This window comes from Neurospora tetraspora (assembly GCF_033439725.1).
Source record: "Neurospora tetraspora strain CBS 560.94 chromosome Unknown B0H65scaffold_7, whole genome shotgun sequence".
Lineage (NCBI taxonomy): Eukaryota > Fungi > Ascomycota > Sordariomycetes > Sordariales > Sordariaceae > Neurospora > Neurospora tetraspora.
Genome location: NW_026944389.1, coordinates 2,228,499 through 2,250,170, shown reverse-complemented (window position 1 = coordinate 2,250,170; position 21,672 = coordinate 2,228,499). Strand labels below are relative to the sequence as shown.

At 51.4% G+C, this 21,672-nt stretch overlaps 3 protein-coding genes across 3 annotated transcripts; 2 read left to right on the top strand and 1 right to left on the bottom strand.

The window, feature by feature from the left end:
* Positions 1–4,547: 4,547 nt before the first annotated feature.
* B0H65DRAFT_445462 (uncharacterized protein) lies at positions 4,548–6,989 on the bottom strand (the record flags this gene model as incomplete). Its single annotated transcript, XM_062825745.1, has 6 exons — positions 4,548–4,602; positions 4,679–4,780; positions 4,880–5,189; positions 5,355–5,527; positions 5,772–5,847; positions 6,902–6,989. 6 exons carry the CDS (start codon positions 6,987–6,989, stop codon positions 4,548–4,550), a joined length of 804 nt encoding a protein of 267 aa, XP_062678613.1.
* Positions 6,990–7,870: 881 nt separating this feature from the next.
* On the top strand, positions 7,871–10,158 carry B0H65DRAFT_511490 (uncharacterized protein; the record flags this gene model as incomplete). The annotated part of the gene is made up of 3 exons (XM_062828487.1): positions 7,871–8,272; positions 8,344–9,812; positions 9,897–10,158. The coding sequence occupies 3 exons, from the start codon at positions 7,871–7,873 to the stop codon at positions 10,156–10,158; spliced, it is 2,133 nt and encodes a 710-aa protein (XP_062678612.1).
* A 5,370-nt stretch (positions 10,159–15,528) lies between these two features.
* Positions 15,529–18,957, top strand: B0H65DRAFT_433426 (uncharacterized protein; the record flags this gene model as incomplete). The annotated part of the gene is made up of 5 exons (XM_062825068.1): positions 15,529–16,664; positions 16,731–16,904; positions 16,968–17,456; positions 17,515–18,804; positions 18,876–18,957. 5 exons carry the CDS (start codon positions 15,529–15,531, stop codon positions 18,955–18,957), a joined length of 3,171 nt encoding a protein of 1,056 aa, XP_062678611.1.
* Positions 18,958–21,672: the final 2,715 nt, after the last annotated feature.

Sequence of the window (21,672 nt, the reverse complement as noted above, 5' to 3'; positions counted from 1 at the left end):
GTCCATCCTTTTATACTTGATTTGAGGAGAAAAGAGACCCAGACAGTCACAGAAAATCTAGCTCTATCATTCGGCTGTTCACGTACTTCCCAGAGGGGAGTTGATAATGAGGAAGACAAAAACAGTCCCCTCATTGACCAGGATTACGCCGGAAAAACGGGGACAAGACACGGTTACTGACAAGATACTTTGCTGTACAGGGATACGAACTGCGCCTGAATTAGGGGGTGAACTGGTCTTCGGTTCGAAAAGTGATGGCGGTGCGGATTTGTTTTCCCACTGGAGACCGTGAAGAACGAAAAGAATGGAATGAGAGAAGCATGGCGTTGCGGGAAGGGACACTCTTTGAAGGGGATAGGAAAAGTTTCGTACTTGAGCCGGATAGGTATGCCGCATATGTACCGGGCTGGATTTCCCGGTATGCTACCTACGTAGGCAAGTAATGAGAATGGGAAATGAATTATGAGAACCCCAGATGCCGAAGTCCCAACTGAAGGCTGACTTTAAATCTGACCTTACAACGTGTGAGTCTCAATCGAACAAATGCCCTCCAAAAGGTCTGTCTATGTGCGTGTAAGTAAGGCCAGGTAGTATGCACGTGGATGGGTACCTGCATACGGGTATGTCATGTCAAAATGATGACAATGCAATTGTCAAATCGACAACAATGCCAAAGTCGGGTTCAATGGCATTGTTCAGATTGGGAATCGCCTCTCCGCCGCATCAAAACCCTCCGTTCGGCCCCAGGGGTCCACGGGTCCTTCGTGCGTGCTTCCGCTTGCTTGCCTGCCATGCCCTGCCTTACCGAACCTGTCAATCCGATTCGGCACATCTCGCTCCTTGCCGGGTTGGCATACCGTAGAAACTCGGGAAATTGGCAAAAAGCTAATGCCGTAGAAACCTCGTTTTTCCCACATAGTACTGACGGGTCTGTACGGTACAAGTCCAGTCCTGTACATTGAAACGCAGGTAAGATAGTGGTAAGCAATGTTATGGAGCTTTCACTAACAGGGCGGGCATATGTACAGACGTATGCTGCTTGTAATGCTTACTGTCGGGCGCTCAAAGAGGGATAGCTTTTTGCCAATTTCCCGAGTTTTTACGGTATTTGCATGTGAAACCTATCTGACTACATCCCAACAACAAATGGAATTGGTGATGCTCCATTCTTCCCACACAGACTGCTATGCATCAAAGCTAGGTACTGGGTATGTACCCGGAGGATCGAGTCCTTCAGTCCGCTGCCAGTAAGTCAATTTCCAGGCTATTGCGGTGTATGGGAAGTAGTGTCTATGGTATGTAGTTGGCGATGGTTTTGGTGAATGGGAGAAAAAGAAAATGACCTGGACTGGATGCAGTCCACGTGCCCGGGCCATGTGAAAAACCGACTCAACTACCATTGCAACTCTAGATCAAACTACCGAACGATGGGAGAGAAAGATGGTAGCGAGCTACGTTATGCGACCTTTTGCTGAGAAAGAGGCCGATGGGAAAGCTCATCTGACCATTTCCGTCGTGTTTGCTAGGAGAATGTTGGACTGCGTTGCTCGAAGCCACAGGCCCCCGACCTACCTCATTTACGTTTAAAAGCTTGCTTAGCTACTTGATCTCATGACACGGGGTGGTCTCGTTGGGATGCCCTTAAGCGCTTTCCAACATCTTGCGAGTATACCACCTATTCTACATGTGGGCTTGTTCAGCGAACCTTCAAATTGCATATGTGATAGCAATCAAATTAGGCGCCTTGATGGAATTGCAAAGAAAGCTTGACGACACCTTCTATGTAACTATAACACGTTTATGTTCCATTGGATCGGTCCGTCAACGTGAAAAGGATAGGTACCTTAGTAACGCCTTCGCCACCGAACATAGCAATGTTCTTTCCATCTTATATAACTTGGCATTGCAGACTACCTGCCTGCCGTTCACGTTCACATATGTGGGTGGCCTCATCCGTGACATAGGTATTTGCACGAAATATGAAGCCAGTCCCTGGACCAAAATACAATTGGGATATATGATTACCACCATTATCATCACGGTATATCAACCCCAGGATCTACCAATTATCACCCGCCAGGAGGAGCTTCTCCGGTGAAATCGAAGCGCGTGGCGGCGCGCACTGATGCACCGAAGTACATACAGTAGTATCTGGCATGTAGTAGTATGCACGTGGAACGTTGGACGATCGTCGTCGTCGTCCGTCGCCCGGCAAAAGGCCCGCGTAGGTGGGACTGAATGAATGAGAAATGGAGAGAGATCCTCGACTTTCCTCCGATGAGATGGTGGTTACAGATTTGAACGTTGTGTTGTGGTGTCCCTAGGTCCCGAATGCCCCGAGTGTATTGTACACTGCCATCACTCGGGTATAGTGCCAGTCTAGCTAAGGTAGCATACATGCTGTACCTATGTTTGAAATGGTGGAAAGGGGATTAGCGAGCTCGTGCAGTGCAGGTTTTCGATACCGGCCGGGCCTTGCAAGGTGGGACATAAAATAAGGGAAGTATCGTGGGGAATGCGGCAAGTGCGTGACTAGTCGACGTCTCGAAAACACCTGTACGGTCAGGTATAAAAGCCGGCCGGCTTTGTCGAACGACTCTTTGATATCAAGGACTCGGGTTTCAAAACCCAATAGTAAATTCCTTGATAGAATTGACAACCCGGTTTCTCCACATAAACCTAGATAGTGAAAGACAATGGTTGATCACCACCACTTCCGTCCTCCGTCACCTCAGGCCTGAGAGCGAGAGAAGGGCACGGGAAGTTGTGGAATTTCCGATTTCCGATCCGACTATCGAAGAGCCCCAGTGAGTTCCCATCCACTAGCAAAGATCGTCGCTTCTCGCTTGTGCCCCAGATTCTCAAGGTCCCTAGCGAGGCTAGCGGGTTTTGTCACGGTGGGTTTTGACTGTCTTAGTGCTTCGCGCTAGACTTTTAGGCTAATTTCATGGAGCGCCGCTAGAAGGAAGTCAGAAACAGGGGTTGTGAAAAAGGAAAGAGAGCCGGTTGACAGATTGTCACGACGAAAGGGAAGTTGACAGCATTGTTGAAAGTTGTGATTGTTGAGCAACGGTTTTCGAAAGTTAAGTTGTCGTGTGTTAAGAGATGGTGCCCCGAAAACTTTGAATATAAAACCACCCACCCGTCGTCAACGATGGACGCTTTTGTTAAACTGGGTTGCGGCGACCCAGAGATGCGATTCTTCTGGTTTTATTCCAATGTTGCTGTTCCGTCTTCCTAGTGTAGTGTTGCAGTAGTACTTAGGAGCGCCACTTTAACAATCGTCAGTGTCGATGTCCTCGGCTCACGCTCGGCAGAGTATCAACGGGGGTGAACAACAAGGGAGAACCTGAAATGTTAGGCCGTCCTCTCGAGCCTCGATGCTAGGCAAAAATTGCGTTTCATTCGCAAGATCCTTGCAGTGTGGCCTGTCACAACACGCCGTTCGAGTCAAAACGCCACCTTCTATGTCCAATTCCCATCATTCAAATCCGCGTCCGCGTCCTTCAGGACCTCCCTCGGCACGGGCTGGCAAGGAGAAGAGGAGCGGTGTTGTTTTCAGCAACCGAAGCGCAGGTTCGCGAACCCCAAAATGTAGGCGTTGGGGGTTTTCCTCTCAGACCGGAGAAAACCAAAAAGTGTTAGCATTGTGATAGCTCAACATGTCTAAACACGCGCCTAGCCTTAGCAAGGCTTAACGTGCTTGGCCTTCCGCAAACCGTTACATAATCGGGGGTTATTGAACATGACCATCACGATCAGCCCGGGGCCTACCTAGTGGATATTGTATTTGTATTCGGAGTAGCGTAAAATACATACTTACCTGTAATAAACATGATCTCGAACAGCGCCAGAGCGCCTACCCCCCCGCCGGAGAAGGATGACCGGAGCGGCGACTAACGGCACTTTTCAAAATTCCGTGTAACTGAGGCTGTTCAGTTCACGGGTACGGGGTACCGGTACAGAGGTATCTCGAGTTTCCCTTCCGACCCCGCTTTCTTTCGGTGTCCGGGCTATCGAGGTCTAGACATGCGGAATTGCGGAGGTATGCAGTGGCTGGCTTCTCCGTGACAACATGTGCCGGTTAATATATTTTAGGCGGCAAGCCCCAGCCAGCGAGACGCATGACCCGTGCCTCGCTCGCTGCTTCTGACCCTTTTTCGACGATCTTGTATCGGTTTTGGACAGGCCTTCGCAAGTAGCAAAACATCACGTCCTGATTTGTCCAGTTGCTGCTCGGGATAAATATAGCGCGGGCTCTTGTCGTGCCTTGGTCTTGTCTGTAAGCTAGAGTCGAGAGTCGGATGCTTCCAACACTTTTACTTATTTTCTTCATCCGGCTTACCGGATGGAGGAGTCTCCATCCCCCCCTCAAACTCTCAAACACTGGACCTTCCTTGTAGTGGACCCCGATGTAGTTGCCGTCTCGGTCCGATCCTATTCACTTGTCATCGATCTGTCATCTTGATCGAGCTGAGGTTGCTAGGTTGAAATCGCTGAATGCAATTCAAAAACCGGATATCAGCATCTTCAACCTTTCCGTAGATTCAAGGGGTTTGTTGCAAGTAATCGGACCGACCGTCTTCGAGGTGTGATTTGGTACTGTGCTGTGCATGCAGACGTCAAAGATCCAATGTGCCTCCATGGAACTCTGGTAACTGAATTCCGGATTACATACCCAGTGGTACCTGCTGGTGTACATATAGAAAATGGTCTGTTAATACCCTTGGCGACCAATCCGTCAGCAATAGCAATGCTCAACTGGTGACAGGCTGTCGAGCTATAGACCAAATGAGGTGTACGACAGGTTGATGTGCCCTTCCAGAGTATCGCACATCTCGAATTAGTCCCAGAGCTTCCAAGGTACGTAGGTATGTACCTAGATACTGCGTAGGAAGAGGGGTCCCCGTTTTGCTGTCGGTAACATCCAATATCTGTCAATCTTCGGCTACCCTGAAATAGGACTGGCTTGGCGAGCCCTGCGTTCTGTTCATGGGACAAAAGCTCCAACCAGAAAGGAAGGCCAATGCTCTTGATGTCTGATGAAGAACGGTTCTTCAATCCATGGTGATTGCGGTGGCAAAGAAGCTCTGACATGTCCCAACACATGACGTCTGTTCCGTTCGAAGGAGCAATGAAGGTGGGCGCGGAAGAGGACAGTATGGAGACGAGGCCAAGCGAGCTAATATCTGTGTCCAAGCTCGGAGATATCGACCGGTCTTGGGTGTCCGTTGATGACCGGTCAGTCAGCCTCCAGGAGGATGGGTGCTGGAAGGCTTGTCCTGGCTGCCCGGATACGGACAAGACGGATCACCGGAGCCAAGGGTGGAGTTATGCCATGTACACGCACGTACACTTGTCGACGCCCAGAAGCTTGTTGAAACATGGGGCAGCAAGTTCTGGAAGGTGTGGAAGCTCGGAAGGGTAGGTGTGGTGTTCTCGGTGAGACACGCACCCGGCAAGATTAGAGATGCTGGCCTGGTGGGAAGATTTGACAGGAGCAACGCCTTCGGTTGGCGAGTTTATGCTAAATTGCGACACGCAGGGTTCAGACAAGCGTTATGGGCTTCCATGTGGTTTCAAATGGCGACCTCGAGAAGGGGACGTGAAGGACGAATCGAGAAGGGTGCATACAATAGTAATACCCAGACAGCCAGGTGCTAGCGTGTAGGTGTGTATGTACCGAGAACCGTAGGAGGAGAGAGATATCTTGATCCACGATACATACGAGTATCATCAAACCTCGTTTGCATGGCCCGGATCACCCTCACCCATCACCAGGAGTGCGAGCTGCGTGATGCACAATGCTGGCCGCGACTGAAGCAGTCTCCAACATGTAAGGAAAGACTGTAATGCAAGTAGAGGTAGCATGAAAATGCCTACGTATTGAGGGTGTGATGTGGTGACTGTGGTTGGGGACAATGACGGATGGACTCGAGTTGGATGTGATCGACAAGAGGACGTTCGAATTGTCAGTTGGAGTTTGGAGTTCCGTTCCTTTGGCAGCTGCTGGTGGGTCTCTCCCCGCATCTGCAGCGACCAGTTGTGCCTGTCGTTCTTCGTCTGATTCTCCCAAGCACGTGCGGCCATGCCGCCTTCATGTGCTGGGCAAGGAGCCTGGGGTTCGTCTACTGGAGTTCCGGGGTGTCCACAAATGAACCTTCTGACTTTCTCCACACGGTTCTCCGCAAATTTTGGAGACTCCACCCAATGTTACCTCGTCCTCACCTTCCACGCTTCCATTCTTCCCTCGACATTTTTGTTGCTTCGGTTCGCAATTGATGCTGTTGTTGGCCTCAAGAACTGCCGTACAGCAGATGGCTTCGGTCATCAGTCAGATGGAGTAGAATACCTAACGTATGACTACAGAATCATCATTTCATCAGTATCCACTTGGGACTGAAATGTGGATGGAATTTTGGGATGACGTGAATTCGGGTCGTCTAAGTCGATCCGGTCCCGGATGTCTGTAATACGGTAACTATACAAAACCTCACGCCAACCTCACGACGTCCCGTCCTCCAGCTCGCAACCAAGCATTTTGAACAGAGGCAAGCCGGACTGACACAGCCAAAGCACCACACCCGTGCACATACAATGGCTGGCTAGCCACAAGACCACGACCAGCAGAATGATCTCGCAAAGAAGGTTGAACAACAAAATCCGGCGATTATGTCTGCTTTGATCGCGAAAACGCTCTCCCCTTAGTGCTTGAGCGTATTCCATACAAGTGTTCAGTTCTATTATATACCGTACACTGTAATACGCAGTACCGTACTATTTGCAAGCTCCGAGTCCGTCCCGTCGCCAACCTGAAGTGACTCCAGTCCGGGTACAGGTACTCCAGTCCTCCCCCGCCCTCCACCTTCCTCCGCACCATCACCCGTCTTCACCTCCTTACCTCCACCCTCCGATTCTCCCAGACATTGACGGGAGGCACGATCCAATCCATCGCGACCTCCAAGCTTCAATCTCAACTTCACCTCCATCTCTCATCCCAACTTGATCCAGCCTCAACCTCAATACGTGAGAGTGTTGGTCAGGTGTATACACAGTAACACAGATTCGTCGTCTCTCATTCCATCCTCCGGCTTCTACTCCTTGGTTCCTCTACTCCCCTACCTCCTCTGCCTACCTGCTCGCCTCCTCCACCTCACCGGTACCTACCGGGGCTTCAAGGCTCTCAAGGGTTGCGGTTGGTGGTTAACCAATTCCGCGCTACACTAGGCCAGTAAAGGCTCAGGCTCATACGGGTTCGTCTAGGGCCGTTCAAGGGGCCCCATCTTTCTCTGCCTATAGGGTGCTGAGTTGACCTGCCTGGCTTGTCTCAAAGCCACCGGGGGTCTGGGGTCCGCGCTGCAGAGAGCAGAGAGAGGCACCCAAGAGAAGCTCAGTCTCGTCACCAAGTAGGTCCGCGGGTACCTCGACTTGGTTATGGTAGGCTGGACTGCTGGCTTACCATTCATATCTGCAAGCGAAGCTCGTCCCGTATGACGAGATATCAATCCGACCTCTCCCACGGCTTTGGATCACTCCTTTCTTCTTCACCCTTCCCCCCACCCTCCTTACCAAAGGAACATATACCGACTATCAGACACGAGACGGCCCGCTTATACACGACGTTCCTCACTTTCGGTAATCCTTTCGGTAATCGAAACACACGGTGGATATCTGAGGCACTCCGGTCTTACAGATAGTCGCGTCTTAACCTGTCGCCAACAACAAAACAGTTCAACAAGTTCTGGTTCATGCTGAGGTGGTCTTGACTCGGGCTGGTTGAGGTGTGTTGGGCAAAGGGTCGACCTTTACATCACTGTCTTCTGTCCACTTCGGTCGACCACCAAGCAGACTCTGACCGCTTGAATACGACATGTCGCCGTCTTCCAACGGCGACTCTCCCGCTTCGGTAGTGGGCAGCATGACCATGGCCGCCCAGGCCGTTCCTAACGCTGTAAGGCAATACCCTCTGCCGAATCGAGACTTCACAATCGAAATACCCTCGCCCCAACTTGCACCCACTGCCAATGGGGTCAACACCATCAAGTCACCATCCACTCTCAAGTCTGCCCGTGCTCCCAACTTCAGCCGGGAAGGCATTCTTGGATCGGCCCAGAAAGCCCGAAACCTCTCGCAGTCGTCCGAAAACCGGCCTGACAATGTCAATGTTTCTAATGGTTATCAAAAGGCTCCTAGCGAGGAGAGCACCAATCCGCTGAAAAGAAGGAATACGGATGCTGGTGTCGACTACCCCAGAAGAAGGGCAACCATTGCGGTATGTTTGGGCTCTGGAGCAGTGGGAGAACCTGGCGCGGTGAATTGACACGCTGACATTTCGTTGAATAGTGCGAGGTATGCCGCTCGAGAAAGTCGCGATGTGACGGCACAAAACCAAAATGCAAGCTGTGCACAGAGTTGGGCGCCGAGTGCATATATCGCGAGCCTGGTATCAAGCTGGATGCCGGCGACAAGCTCATCCTCGAACGCCTCAACAGGATAGAAAGTCTGCTGCAGATAAACATGGGCTTAGCCGGCCATACCAATGGCCTAGGACTATCCCATAACTCCCCGGGGATGAGCAACGGGACAGGATTGAGTGGTGACAACCTGATGATGCAAAATCCCGACGCCGCCGGCTTTGTCTCGGTGATCCCAAGCGGAGGCCTGGGCACATGGTCTGCCACCGCTACCAACAGCTTATCGACAATGCCCAAGGTCCACACAAATGCCGCCCTCCATTTGTTGCAATGGCCGATGATTCGGGATCTTGTCTCACGACCTTACGACCCACAAATTCTCCTCCAACTCGAAATGGCCAGGGAGCCACTACACTCTCTCACAAAGACCCCCTGTGTGGACCTCTCCAACACCACCGCATATATCGAAGCCTATTTTGATCGTGTCAACATTTGGTACGCCTGTGTTAACCCTTACACATGGAGAAGCCACTACCGGATTGCTCTCTCCAACGGTTTCAGGGAAGGACCAGAAAGTTGTATTGTGCTTCTCGTCTTGGCTCTCGGCCAGGCAAGTTCAAGGGGGAGCATATCCAGGATCGTGCCACACGAGGATCCTCCGGGCCTCCAATATTTCACTGCCGCATGGGCCCTGCTACCGGGCATGATGACCTCCAACAGCGTTCTTGCCGCGCAATGCCACCTTTTGGCCGCCGCCTACCTATTCTACCTCGTCCGACCTTTAGAGGCATGGAACCTTCTCTGTACAACAAGTACCAAGCTGCAGCTCCTACTCATGACGCCGAACCGGGTGCCTGTCGACCAAAGGGAACTGAGTGAGAGAATCTACTGGAATGCTCTGCTGTTCGAGAGTGACCTCCTCGCTGAGCTGGACCTTCCGCATTCTGGTGTTGTTGCGTTTGAAGAAAATGTCGGTCTGCCAGGTGGTTTTGAGGGGGATGAACAAGAGGCAGTTGGTCGCGATGATTTGTGGTATTTCCTCGCCGAGATAGCACTTCGGCGACTACTCAACCGCGTCAGCCAGCTCATTTACTCCAAGGACTCCCTGGCCTCTACAACGAGTCTCGAGCCCATCGTGACCGAGTTGGATTTCCAATTAACGCAGTGGTACGAGAGCCTGCCTCTACCGCTGCAGTTCCCTTTTACTCGGACAATGCTCCCAGATCCTGTCCAGACGGTGTTGCGGTTGCGCTTCTTTGCTTGCCGGACTATTATTTACCGGCCATACATTCTCGCGGTTCTCGACAATGAGCAGGCAATACTGGACCCCTCAGTGCGTGACGCGTGCACAAAGTGTCTGGAGGCTTCAATCAGACAATTGGAGCATATCAGTGCGCAGTAAGTCTTTTCCACTTAATGTTCCGGTCTTTCATTGGCTATCTTTTCCTTTTTTTTACGTCTTAATCTAACAAAAGGCCGCAGTCACGCCGGACACATGCCGTACCTTTGGCAAGGGGCACTCTCGATTGTATCGCAGACACTTCTGATTATGGGTGCCACCATGTCACCGTCACTTAACAGTATTCTGGTGAGCTTAGTCTCACACCGCGACGTTATCGACCAGATCATCAACGATGTCGTCATGGAAATCGAGCGTTATTCCGTACTCTCACCGAGTCTGAGCCTATCGGCGGAGATTATCAAGGAGGCGGAGGTTAGGCGACGAACGTTCCTGAGTGGTTGAGAAACCACTTTTACTACACCCGATGCCATAGACACAAAAGGTCGAACAATCCCATCAAAACCGCCACATCCAAACCTTTCAGTCACCTAAAAGTCAAACCAACAGCGGCTGAACCTAGGATATTCTGTCATGGCACGAAAAAAGCTACAGGTGCATCTGGTCCTCCACGGATGCAACGCCGGCACAAGATCTATTTTTTCACGTCTGGAACGGTCGACGTCCAAGCCGATAGCTGCATCGACTATCAAGTCTATTTCTGCGACCGAAACAGCCATTCGCTTGACCTTTTTCGCCTCCGGAAGGACGCTCACCGAATGATCAGAAGATCATACCAACGTCCATGTTGATCGACCAGCCTTACCTGACAAACTATGGCCCTGACTTTGGGCACGCCGGTTTTTGCGAGCATTTGACCTGCTGGTATCTCTTTACACTCCCGTTGTAGCTGGCTACACAATGGTACCTGGACTGGAAACCCCGACCAGCGGCCGGCCGACAATCCCATACCTTTGTTCTTCACGACTTTGCACAGGGCGATCACCCTTTGCCTCTTCCCAGAGACGTCGATGACCAGCAACGGAGCGCCAAGCAGAACACCCCGCAACAAAGTCTGTGGAAGCCGGAGCATACGGCCTGGGGTAACACACCTTGAACGCAGAAGAATATGGACAGTGCCCGATTTGCCTGTGGTTGATCACGGGCTGGGTGTTGGATGGCACATTGATGCGGATGCGACGGGCCGAAAATCCGAAAACACCCCACCTCTTCGACCCTTGCTTTTTATTCCTTCTACCCCTCTCTCCTCCTGTTTCAGACAGCGACCGTTTGTGGGAACTTGTATTCCATTCCATCGAATTTTGGTCTTGAGGCGGTTTCCTGATGGGCGGGCTGGAAGAAGAGACAAGAAGGGGGCGACTTTCACATATCATTATTACTTACAAATCCTCTTTTACCTACCGATCACACCAGTACCAAAGTGGTAGGCTTGCAGACGGGCTTCTGCGCATGCATGAAGGAAACTTGGGAGTGATGATCATTTTCAGCCCTTCTATTCTCGACGCCCGGTGGACGAACAACTATCTGCAACTATTTACGGCATTCATTCGACCTCCAGGCTTTGTTTTTTTCGGGTTGAAGCTTTCGTGGTTACAGAAGCCTTTTAAGGCTTTCAGCGATATGAACGAGTATGAGATGAAAGGCAAAAGTTTACTCCGTCATGTCGCTGTTTTGGAAGCACTTTGTGCTTATGGCTGGCTTTTGGTTGGATGGCATCGGGAAACGAGACAAACACATACAATTTACATAAGGACGAATAATCTGTACCATAGTCTGCTTCTCTGTTTATTTCTTTCTCTTCGTTGGGATGATTGGCTATCTCCCCCCTTTTCTTCCCTGTTGATTTACAAATAGGATACCTCATACACCTCACAATACCCAATCCTTTACCAGTTGTTTTTACAAACTCTTCAAGTCTTGACCAAAACCTTAGAGTGTTGCCACAGACACTTGAACGGTATGAGACTTACATATGCGCGTTGTCCTCTTCCCATTTTTTCCTCGCCCCCTTCCATGGTCCCTCTACCTTTCGCGTCCGAACGAGGTAAGGAGGCTGAAGTGAACTATCTACTATTCAAGTAAGATGGTATGTAGCCGACGCTATCGATGAGGTCTTGTCAAGGAAAACTTACCCTGACTGGACGATGGATAATATGAGTTATCTATCTACTATATATCTCCCCACTCGCCGCCCGCTCGTTTGTCTGTCTGCCTGTCTGTGTGTCTGTCTGTGTGTATCTGTGTGTATTTGTGTGTATTTGTGTGTATTTGTGTGTATTTGTGTGACCATATCGCAAGGCACGGGGGACTACAAGAGCACATGAAACAACCGATTGCGCTACCTGACTGAAGATAATGAGGGAACGGAAGGGAAGGCTGGCTGGCAAAGTAAGTACTAAAGTTTCAGGCGCCAAGAAGAGACAAGATGAACGGGGCAAGTAAGTTACATAAACTCCAGTCCCCTTCTTAAACGTAAGTTCCGAAAAAATTCAAGTGGTAGGTGATGAGAGATGCATGATTTCTAAAAAAAAAAAAAAAAAAAAAAAAAAAAAAAAAAAAAAAAAAAAAGAGTAAAGTGGGTAGGCTGAAGCTACGGACGGAGCGAGGGGGCTACTCACTCACTTATCACTATATATGATACCTATCGCTCAGAAAAAGAAGGGTATCTAAACCAGCGAAGATGGGAGTCTCCTTGTTGAACACATGGAGGTGCTGAATGAGGTTGGTTTACGACTACCTCTGTCCCAATCGCTTTGAAATGTCATGTGTATGATGTGTTCAACCGCGGCCCTAAATCTACTACCCAAAAGTGCACACGCCAACCGTTGCATTTGGTTGACGGTCATTCATTCGGTGACGAACGGTTCTGCTCGGGTTCAGAACCCGAGATTGCCTTTCGGTTACCGAAGTGTACGTTTGAGGAGTGGTTCTCGCCCTTTTGTTTGTCGAGTGTCCCATCAGACCGCTACCCTCCACAAACCCTCTACCCTCTACAGTAATTGGTTCCCCGTGTCATGTCCCTTGAAAAGAAAAGATAGAAGATATCACTCCCAGCTAACAGCCAGCATCCATTCTGGAGCGAAGGCACCCTACCTACCCTCTCTCCTCCCAAGCCTCGTTTCCCCCTACTATCACGATACGGAAGGAGACTAGTGGGTGCTTTACAGTACGTTTCAGATCATGAGGAAATATAGGTAGTCGGGAAAAGGGATGACGACGTCGGTGGTAGTCAAGGAGATGATGGGTGGTTGCACGGCGCTTCTGCTTTGCCTGGCTGTATGTATGTGCGTATGTATGTCTTGGAAAATGCCGTAATATGTGTGCAGTGGTATGTATGTATTTCTTCTGCGCTGCCGCCGTTTGACCTTCTTCTTTTTTTCTCTCCCCTCTTTGGGGGCTCTGCTCTGTTTTATGGGCTTTGTCTGTTGTTGGCGTTGCTCGAATTCGAGACCGAGACCAGCTTCCCGATCATATATGGCCGTCTAAAGCGGTCTTTCGTGACAATATGTCGTCTCGAAACCCGAATGCCGCGTGTACTGTGGGGAGGGAAGCGATGAAAAGGACGGGAAACATGAGGTGACAGCCAACGCTTATGCAGGTACGTACGTCGGGCTTTCAAAACTCGGGAGAGAGGCAGCTGTCGCGTCATCGGTGATTTGTCGGTTTGGTAACACGTCGTCCCGGCCTTCACCTTGACCCACGTTCATGTAGATGCGGTGCGGGTTTGCAATCTCGACGTTAGTCGGCTAGAGGCCACTGCAGCCGCCTGTGAGCTCCGCGATCACGGCGTCTCGTGGTCCGTCCATGCGCCCGTAGGATGTTGAGGTTGTCGAGTGGAAAGGGGAGCTCCACTGAACTGGCCGAGGCCGGGGACGGGAGCTGGGGAGCTCCGTAGCACTCCGCTCCCAGTTGCGGAGCGGGAGTCGAGGTCACATCGATGGGGACGGGAGTGCGGGGATGGAAATCGGGTGGGGGTGACTCGTTTGTCCCGCACCCGTCACGGAGGGTCCGAGCTTTGGTGGTCGGCTGTGGAACGCTGCAGCGCAGTTGTCTGCGGGGGACTTCCCTGTTTGTTGTTTGTGACGGACGGGCTGACGGCGCTTGCGAAATGCTCGCTCGGCCAAGCAGCACACCACTGCACGCACGCACGGCGGCACACACACGGCACTACGGTACGAGGAGGCTGTCACGGTCTGACTGGACTCCCGTCTCACCACCCCGGACCAGAACTTGATCTCGATACCGATAACAGTTGAATCATCGCCATCCATAGGTAGTGTATCAGATAATTCACTCTTTATACCCAAGTGAGTGATCTCACGTGGAAAATCATATGTACCGGCCGTTGGGACGCAATGATAACCGGATCTTATCTTCTTCTGGACTGAATCAGGCATCGGATGTACATTGATTGTCAGCTGCTGGGCTGTGAGCGAGGGGTTGCAAGGGGGTAGTATCGGCGAGGAGGGGATGTGTGGTTGCGCCGACTGGAACGGCGATGATGGTGAGACGGTTTGGTTTATGCCTCGTTCCTCCGTTCCTCTCCTTCTAGTGGCCCATTTTGAATCTCAAGGTAAAATGGCTGGGTGCGGATGATGTTCGTATCGGAATTTTTGTTTTCACAGCTTTGCATCAGGTAGGGTCCGCCAAACACAAGACGACACTGCAACAGAAGAAAAGTGGAAGGAAACAACGACAGAGAACATCAAACGAGATTGGGAGGGAAAGAACCTCCAGGCTGCCGGGGTCTCACACTTCTCACTTGCATCGCATCGCATGGCATCGTCGCTTCCCGGCGACAGGTTTTTCTCCCCTCTCGCTCATGTCGGTCTCTGTCTCCTGACTGGACTCCCGGTCGTGAACAGTCAATCAATTCCATATCGGATATCTTTTTAAAGACTATCCTATCCACTTGGACTGCTGACTCTTCTGCCGCTACTGTCCAGGCTGCCAGTCATCACACACTCATCACGGCAGCAACAGCAACCTCGTCAACGACATTTCAACGCCAGACGTGGAAAGCAGTATCCTGGAAGTTTCCGAGCCTTTCTGCTGAACCTGTGCTTCCCTCATCGTCCTCGCTGAATACGTATGTACATGCTCCCGGAATCTTTTGTCGTCGTCTTACTCTGCTCCCACCCTTCCACTCGTTACCCAATCCCGTTTCTTCATCATTCTCGCGAGAAACCTTTGGTCGGGTTGAGAGATCGCGAGGTCCTCCGGTGCCCAAAAAACACTCAGTCCTTGTTGCCTTCGTCCCCTCGTCCTGTCACCTCAAGTCGGGTCCTCCCCCTGTCTCTGGCTCTGCTGGTTCCCGTTGCGAGTGTGCCCCCTGTCGTTTGTGTATGTGTGTACATGCTGCGTACTCGGAACGGTATCTGGGCTGACCACAAGGGCTGGGGTGGTTTTCGATCCTCCAGCGCGAGGGGCAACTCTCGTTAGGTTAACATCAGGCCTCAATTCCATCCGTTGCTTTGGTTAAGGCCTGTCTGGCCCACAACGAAGCCGCACAAGTGCTCACTCGATTCGCTCCCTTGGACTAGACGTGCATTCGACTGCACCCATACTGCACCCAGGCTGCAACGAGCCTGCATTGGAGACGACTTAGACGAGCCCAATCGCACTTGGTGGAGCCAGAAACCCATTCACGCCATTGACATCCATTCTTCTTCCTACCCAACCACGCTCAACCATCTGGTCATCGTCTAACCTCCCGTCGAATTGCCGCTACTGCCAGACCTCCCTCTCAGGCCTCACCTCTTACACAGTACTACTCTCTAGTCCATATCGGCGAATGCTGCCTTCCTGAGGCTGATGCAGGGACGAATGGACCGAAGGGAGCGGATGGAGTCTTTCCATCACGTTCATGCCCGCCCCGGCATCTTTATGCCTAAGCACATGCCCATGCCCATGCCACCGGGCACCCCAAGGCGCGAAAGACACACCAGGGACCAAGAAACGCCAGAAGAAGAAGACTCTTCGCCCTTTCCTGACGTTGATTGGCCACCCGAAGACGATCTATCTTCTGCTCCGTCGCCTCGTGAGAGACACCAGGACTCAGACGACTTCCCCGAGCATACAAGACCTTATCCTCGCCGTACAAGGGCCCCAAGCGTTGAGGAGACATCGACCACTGCGCGCTCTTCGTCATCTTTTATCGACATAGGCCGCCCTATACGGCCCCGAGTATCACATACCCGTGCTGGCATGCAACTTCGTGACGACACTCTTCCTCCAGAAGCAAGACTCCGCCGGCCATCCGTTCTCTACGACGAAGACGCAGAAGAGATCTTTCTACCCCGTTCTACCATGGACAACAGATCGCGGCCGGTGAGCCGTGCCTATGATTCTCGCTCACGGTCCAGAAGTCGCTACGACGCACCGCGCAATAGAAGCCCGTCAACAAATCGTCAGCGCTCTATGCCAGACTCAAGATGGTCTCCAAGGTCGTCATCTGATAGAGAAACTCAGCTCACCGACCACTCTGGTGATGAAAAGCTCGTTCGCTATGGCATCCCTCATGCGCCGCCTGCTCCGCCCTCAGTTCACGAGCGTCCGAGCCGTAGGCTACCTGCCCCCGAGGTAGGAGAACCAAGGCCCTCAGGATATGCGCCCTCAGGCCGCCCCCGTTCACCGTCCCGCGTTCGTGCGCAATCGAGACCTCGCGCACAATCGAGACCTCGTGAACAGTCTAGACCTTCTTCACCTTCTCGCCGCCGTTCACCCTCAAGGCATGGCTCGCCATCTCGGGATCAGTCTCGGTCCAGGCCGTCTTCTCCACCACGGGGTGCTTCACGGGCTCCTTCACGGGCTCCTTCCATGAGGCGGGCACTTGTTAGAACCTCAGGAGCCCCTGAGCACCAAGCTTTGGATGATGAGGAATCCGATGCTGAATATGTCTATGAACAAGACATTTCGGATGACCTACGGTCCCGTCCCAGGCCTCAGAGGTGAGATTCCTTGCCTATTTAGAGTACATGCCTATTGAGAGTACCATTAACTAACAAGCTTATCAGGCCGTCAAGGCAAGACTATGAGTCCGACGGGTTCTTCCCCGGCCCTTCATCTTCTAGGAATCAATATTACCCCGGTGAAGCATATCCCAATCCGGGACTTAGGCGCGCTAATACTTATGATGACGTTCCGAGAGGCCCGTCGAAAGCATACGCTCGAGAGAGCTTTAGCAAAGTGTTAGTTTCTGTTTTAGGCTTTCCCCTTTCTTCGATGGCTTAAGATTCTAACTTGCTGCACAGCGATTCCTGCAAATCATGCGACGGTCAATACGGGCAAATAGCTCACAAGCTGCCGGGCTGCGAGCATCGTTGGTGCAGCACGTGCCTCAAACGAAGCTTCTTGTTCTCCATTGAGGACCCTGCAAGGAAGGCTCCAGTATGTTGCAAGCATTATATCCCGCCTCAGCTCGTGGCCGATCTCTTTGATCCCGCCTTCAAGGAGGAATGGGACAGCAAGTTTGTCCATTCATCAATCTTCGTGGGTGCGCGTCCCCGTAGCTTGGTTTGTCCAAGCCCAAAGTGCGGTGCACCTATCGAAGACCAGGATATACTCCGTGACGAAGATGGAAGGAAATTTGGTGAATGCCACTACTGCGGTACAGAGGTTTGCGTTGGCTGCAGTGGGCGGTGGCACAAAGCACTTCAATGCCCACCGGATGCCATGCCTCATTGCGGTCGATGCAGGAAAAAGCTCCTGCCTGGAGAACCCGGTTGCAACTATACCACTTGGTAAGACGGCGGCCTTCTGGTGTCACTGGACGGCTGAATTGCTAATCTTCACCGATAGTCAATGTAATACACCTTGCTGCACTGTCTGCGGCCTACGGTGGAAGACATGCGACTGCCCTTTCTTCAATATCGAAGAAAGCGAACCGCTCGATACACTGTTAACAGCCGACCCTCGATCGAATCCGTTTACCCATGGGATGCAGCTGGAGTCTGACCCACCTTCTCCGCGGACGTACCGTTCAAATGGTGGGCATCCACGACCAGTGGTTGCGGTCCACAGTCGACCCCAAAGCTACGAGGAAAGACTGGTGACGGATCGTCTGCGTGAAAAACGTAGCGATGATCCCCTCAGCCGTAGGTTCCATGTTCCCGGGGCGTTTGAAGAGTTTGACGAGCGAGAAGTGGACGACGACTATCGCAGAGGAAGGGATGACAGAGATCGTCCTCTGAAGTCCGTTAACCATGTCCGCCGACCTGAAACGGCCGTGCCGCCGCCTCTAGTGCACCGACATACGATGCCGCCGCCTGCCCACTCGGCGTTTGAAAGACCAACACCTAACGACTGGATGGGCGCTATAATTCCACATCCCTCTGACAGACGACGCTCCCCTTCACCGGAAAGGTTGCGGCCCCGGATGTCTCGCCATGCATCGCTCGAAAAGGAGAGGCTCCGGGCCCCGTCACTTCCTAGACACGCATACCCATCCGATAGGTGGGCAGATGTATCTCCCGAGTTTGGACGTCAGTCTCGACCCCGATCATTGGAGAGGCAGCGAACTTCATCACGACACCGAGATGCTTCTCCCGACATGCGCCACGCCCCTTCATTTGAGAGAGATCCGGACCGCTCGGCCAGTAAGCGTAGAACGATCACACCCTCGCTCGAAAAGCGGAAGCTCGCAAGCAGATTTGATGCAGACACCAGACAAGGCCCCGGCTACTCTACCATGGCGGCTCCGCCTATGATGGCTGCAACACCCCCTTCCCACGCTGCTACTGCCCCTATCATGTCTCGCTTGCCCGTCAGCGCGGCTCCACCACCACCACCCCCTGGGTTGAAGAGACACCTGACAGAAGCAGATGACTTCTATACAACAAGTAGGAGCACTAGATCGTCGGACCGCGACAGGATGCCAATGCCTGCAAGACACCACTCCTACCACGAATCAGCACAGCAACCTCGGTATCCCGCGTATTACGAAGGCGGAATTCCGGCACGTACTCCCAGCGGGAGACGCCGATCCGGCCAGGCGACGAAAGAACACGTCAAAGACGACCTTCCGCCGTCGGTCCTTGCTGGGCTAGGGGGTCCCAGCAAAGGTATGGAAAGAGTGCAGGAATGGAACAAGTATGTTGAGCCTGGCCTTCCGTTGATTGAGGGTAATTTACAGTTAAGTGTGTGATGCTGAATAGTTGCAGGGATGCCGGAGAGCGGATTAGGCACGTCAGGGCTCCTTACTCAGGACGGGATCGCGAATCCCGCGACAGGGCTTGGGAGTAGATTGCAGTGGTGGTTATCATGTCTTTACTTCACGACGTTATGAGTTGACATTTCTGGGCATTGGATATAAAACGATTTCGTACAACACGAAACGAGCAGTTGGTTTACGAGGCGAAAACTTGACGAGAAATGATTGGATATCTTGGTTTTTCGGTTTATGAAGGATAGCGTTCGTCCATGGCTCGAATTGATCTGGTTCTTAGTTTTAACAAGTGTTCATTTTTATGATGGTCGGACAGTTGGGGACTAAGTGACGATGAAAAATTATCGGTTAGGAATTCAAGTGAGCATTTCATGATTCATGTACTAGAGGTCGATGCTGTAAGCCGGTGTGCGCAAACGCTAGGGGATCATGTCTATAAGCAACGAGTACGGTTTGTGGCACTGCATTACGAGGAGCACGGCATTGAGAGGGAAGATCCTGGCGTTTTCCTTCCCAGTCAATAGCAAGCCAGAATTTGGATGAGACGGAGACTGAGTGGGCGAGAGTAGAAGTGGAAGAGCTGGATTGAATTTGGAAAAACTGAATCGATTAGAATTGAGCGAGTGCTTACGAGGCCGACCTGCTTGACGGACGAACGGGCGAACGAACTGAACGAATGAACTAGAAAGAAGCTGACGAGGGACCAAAGTATACTTAGCTGGGGTATCTTGTGAGAGAAAAGTTACGGTTGTTGGGCGGTTTCCGGGCGGTTAAGAAGGCACAACCGTTACAAGGGAAGAACGGTTTCTGAGAGAAAAACCATAAGGTCTCCTCAGTCCCCGGCCACCAAGAACACCCAGTCGGCAAGAACCCTTTCCATGACAGGTACACTGGCAAAATATCTGTTAGAAGGGGTAGTAGAGCGTTGAATTTTTACATACTTAAGCATGTGCCTCACTAACAGACTGGAGGTACATCTGCCCTCTCCCTGAACCCTCGCTCCTTCCCTACTGATCCATCCAGTCGTTGCTGGGCGGTTATTGAGCGGTCGCGGTCAGGAAGTCGCAACCGGCGTTGCGGATGCCTTATGGTTGCTAGTAGTGCTGGATGGTAATGAGATATTTACGGGTTTTCTCCTAACAACGGTAGATGTACTTCCTTCCCGGCCGGCTGCACCAACTGCGTGAACTAGTACGCATCAGGACTTAAGTTCAGTTCGTTCGTTCCACGCGCGGCGTACTTAACTTAAGCTCACCTGAAGTGACTGCCAGAACGGTGCAGTGAATGATGGACGGACAACGAACAACTTGAACTAACACGTCCGGTCCGTCGTTAAAAGAGCCCGATTTAAGCATTGATTGAGCCAGTGCCACTGCAGTGGACGGAAAATACGTACGGAGAGTTGAGTAACAAAGACTTCCTGCACCCCCAACCAACGCTTCCGACACTGACCGACAACTTTCTCCTAACACTCGATCGCATCTTGAAACTTCATTGGTAACGGCCGTAGGAAAGTTGTTGATATTTAGTTCTCGCGAATGTGTTTCTTTATAGCGGTCAGTCAACAAAGCTGTTGACGGACAACTTGTCTGGGTACGGTGATTGCATGTGCAGCGCCGAATTTGTTGCAAGCATGGCAACCTAAGTATTCGAGAGACGAATGGCTAACCCTGGATGGACTTCAAGCTGCAGTGACCCAAGACTCGTCCTTCTTGCGCACTGACTGACTACAGCAGTTGGACGAGAAACATCTTTTCAGTTACAAAGTGTAGCGAATATCTCATACTGACAGTTCAGTGAGGTCAAGTCAGAACTGACGGAACTTATAATGACTAAGGTACCTACCTAATGATGAAACTGAAATTAACCGAACCGATCTGAGTGAGTAAGTAAGACTGCGTTTGTTCTGGTACGGTTTTCGTATAAAGGGCCTCATACGACATTTTTTATACTCAAAAAGGCGGCCAATTCACTGGCTGTCCCGAGTTGAGTTGTAACTCGCCTTGGGGATCTCGAATTGAGTTTAGTTGGGTTGAGTTGAGTCGAGTTGGTTGAGTAAGTTGAGTTATTCCAAGCGCTGTACGAAAACCGTACGAGAACAAACGCAGCCTAACTCAACAACCCGCCCCGCCACCTGTATCTGAAAGTTTACGAGGACGGACCTAACATGAGACGAAAGAAAGAAAGAAAGAAAGAAAGGGGCCGTAGAAGGCAGAGAAGCAAAAGAAAGTGACCCGCACAGGAGAGGAGTCGAACCTGCAACTAAACGGTGATATTGGATTGTTTCCAACTGTCAGTAGTACTAATACGCTCATAACGTATATTCGACGACTCTCCCACTTGCATCAACGAACGGACCACGGATTGTACCACAAGAATCGCATCGGACTACATACCTAGAAGCAAGGCCACTGTACGTAGTCGGAAGCGGCATGACATAATTACCTTGTGACATCGATTCTTATGTAGTGTGCACATCCGAGTTCTGCTGGCAAGCTGAACATCGTCCTATCTTTTATTTCCCGTGGAAGGTACCTTAGGTTTGGCCGATCTGGTCATTGTGTACACCAGGCCTGTCATAAGTGGCTTCCTAACCTCTCTTCTACGTACTTACTACCAGAAAACACTTATATCTACGAGAATATCAAAGTCAAATATTTTGTCTCACCAACTCTCAACAGGTCATCTTGTGTCAGTAGCAAGCTGTTGACGAGTGTCCTAGAATAGGAGGTTGCGTGTAGTAGGTTTTGTAGGTTTTGGGTGGACGCACGTTCGCGTAGGGTTTCTATCTC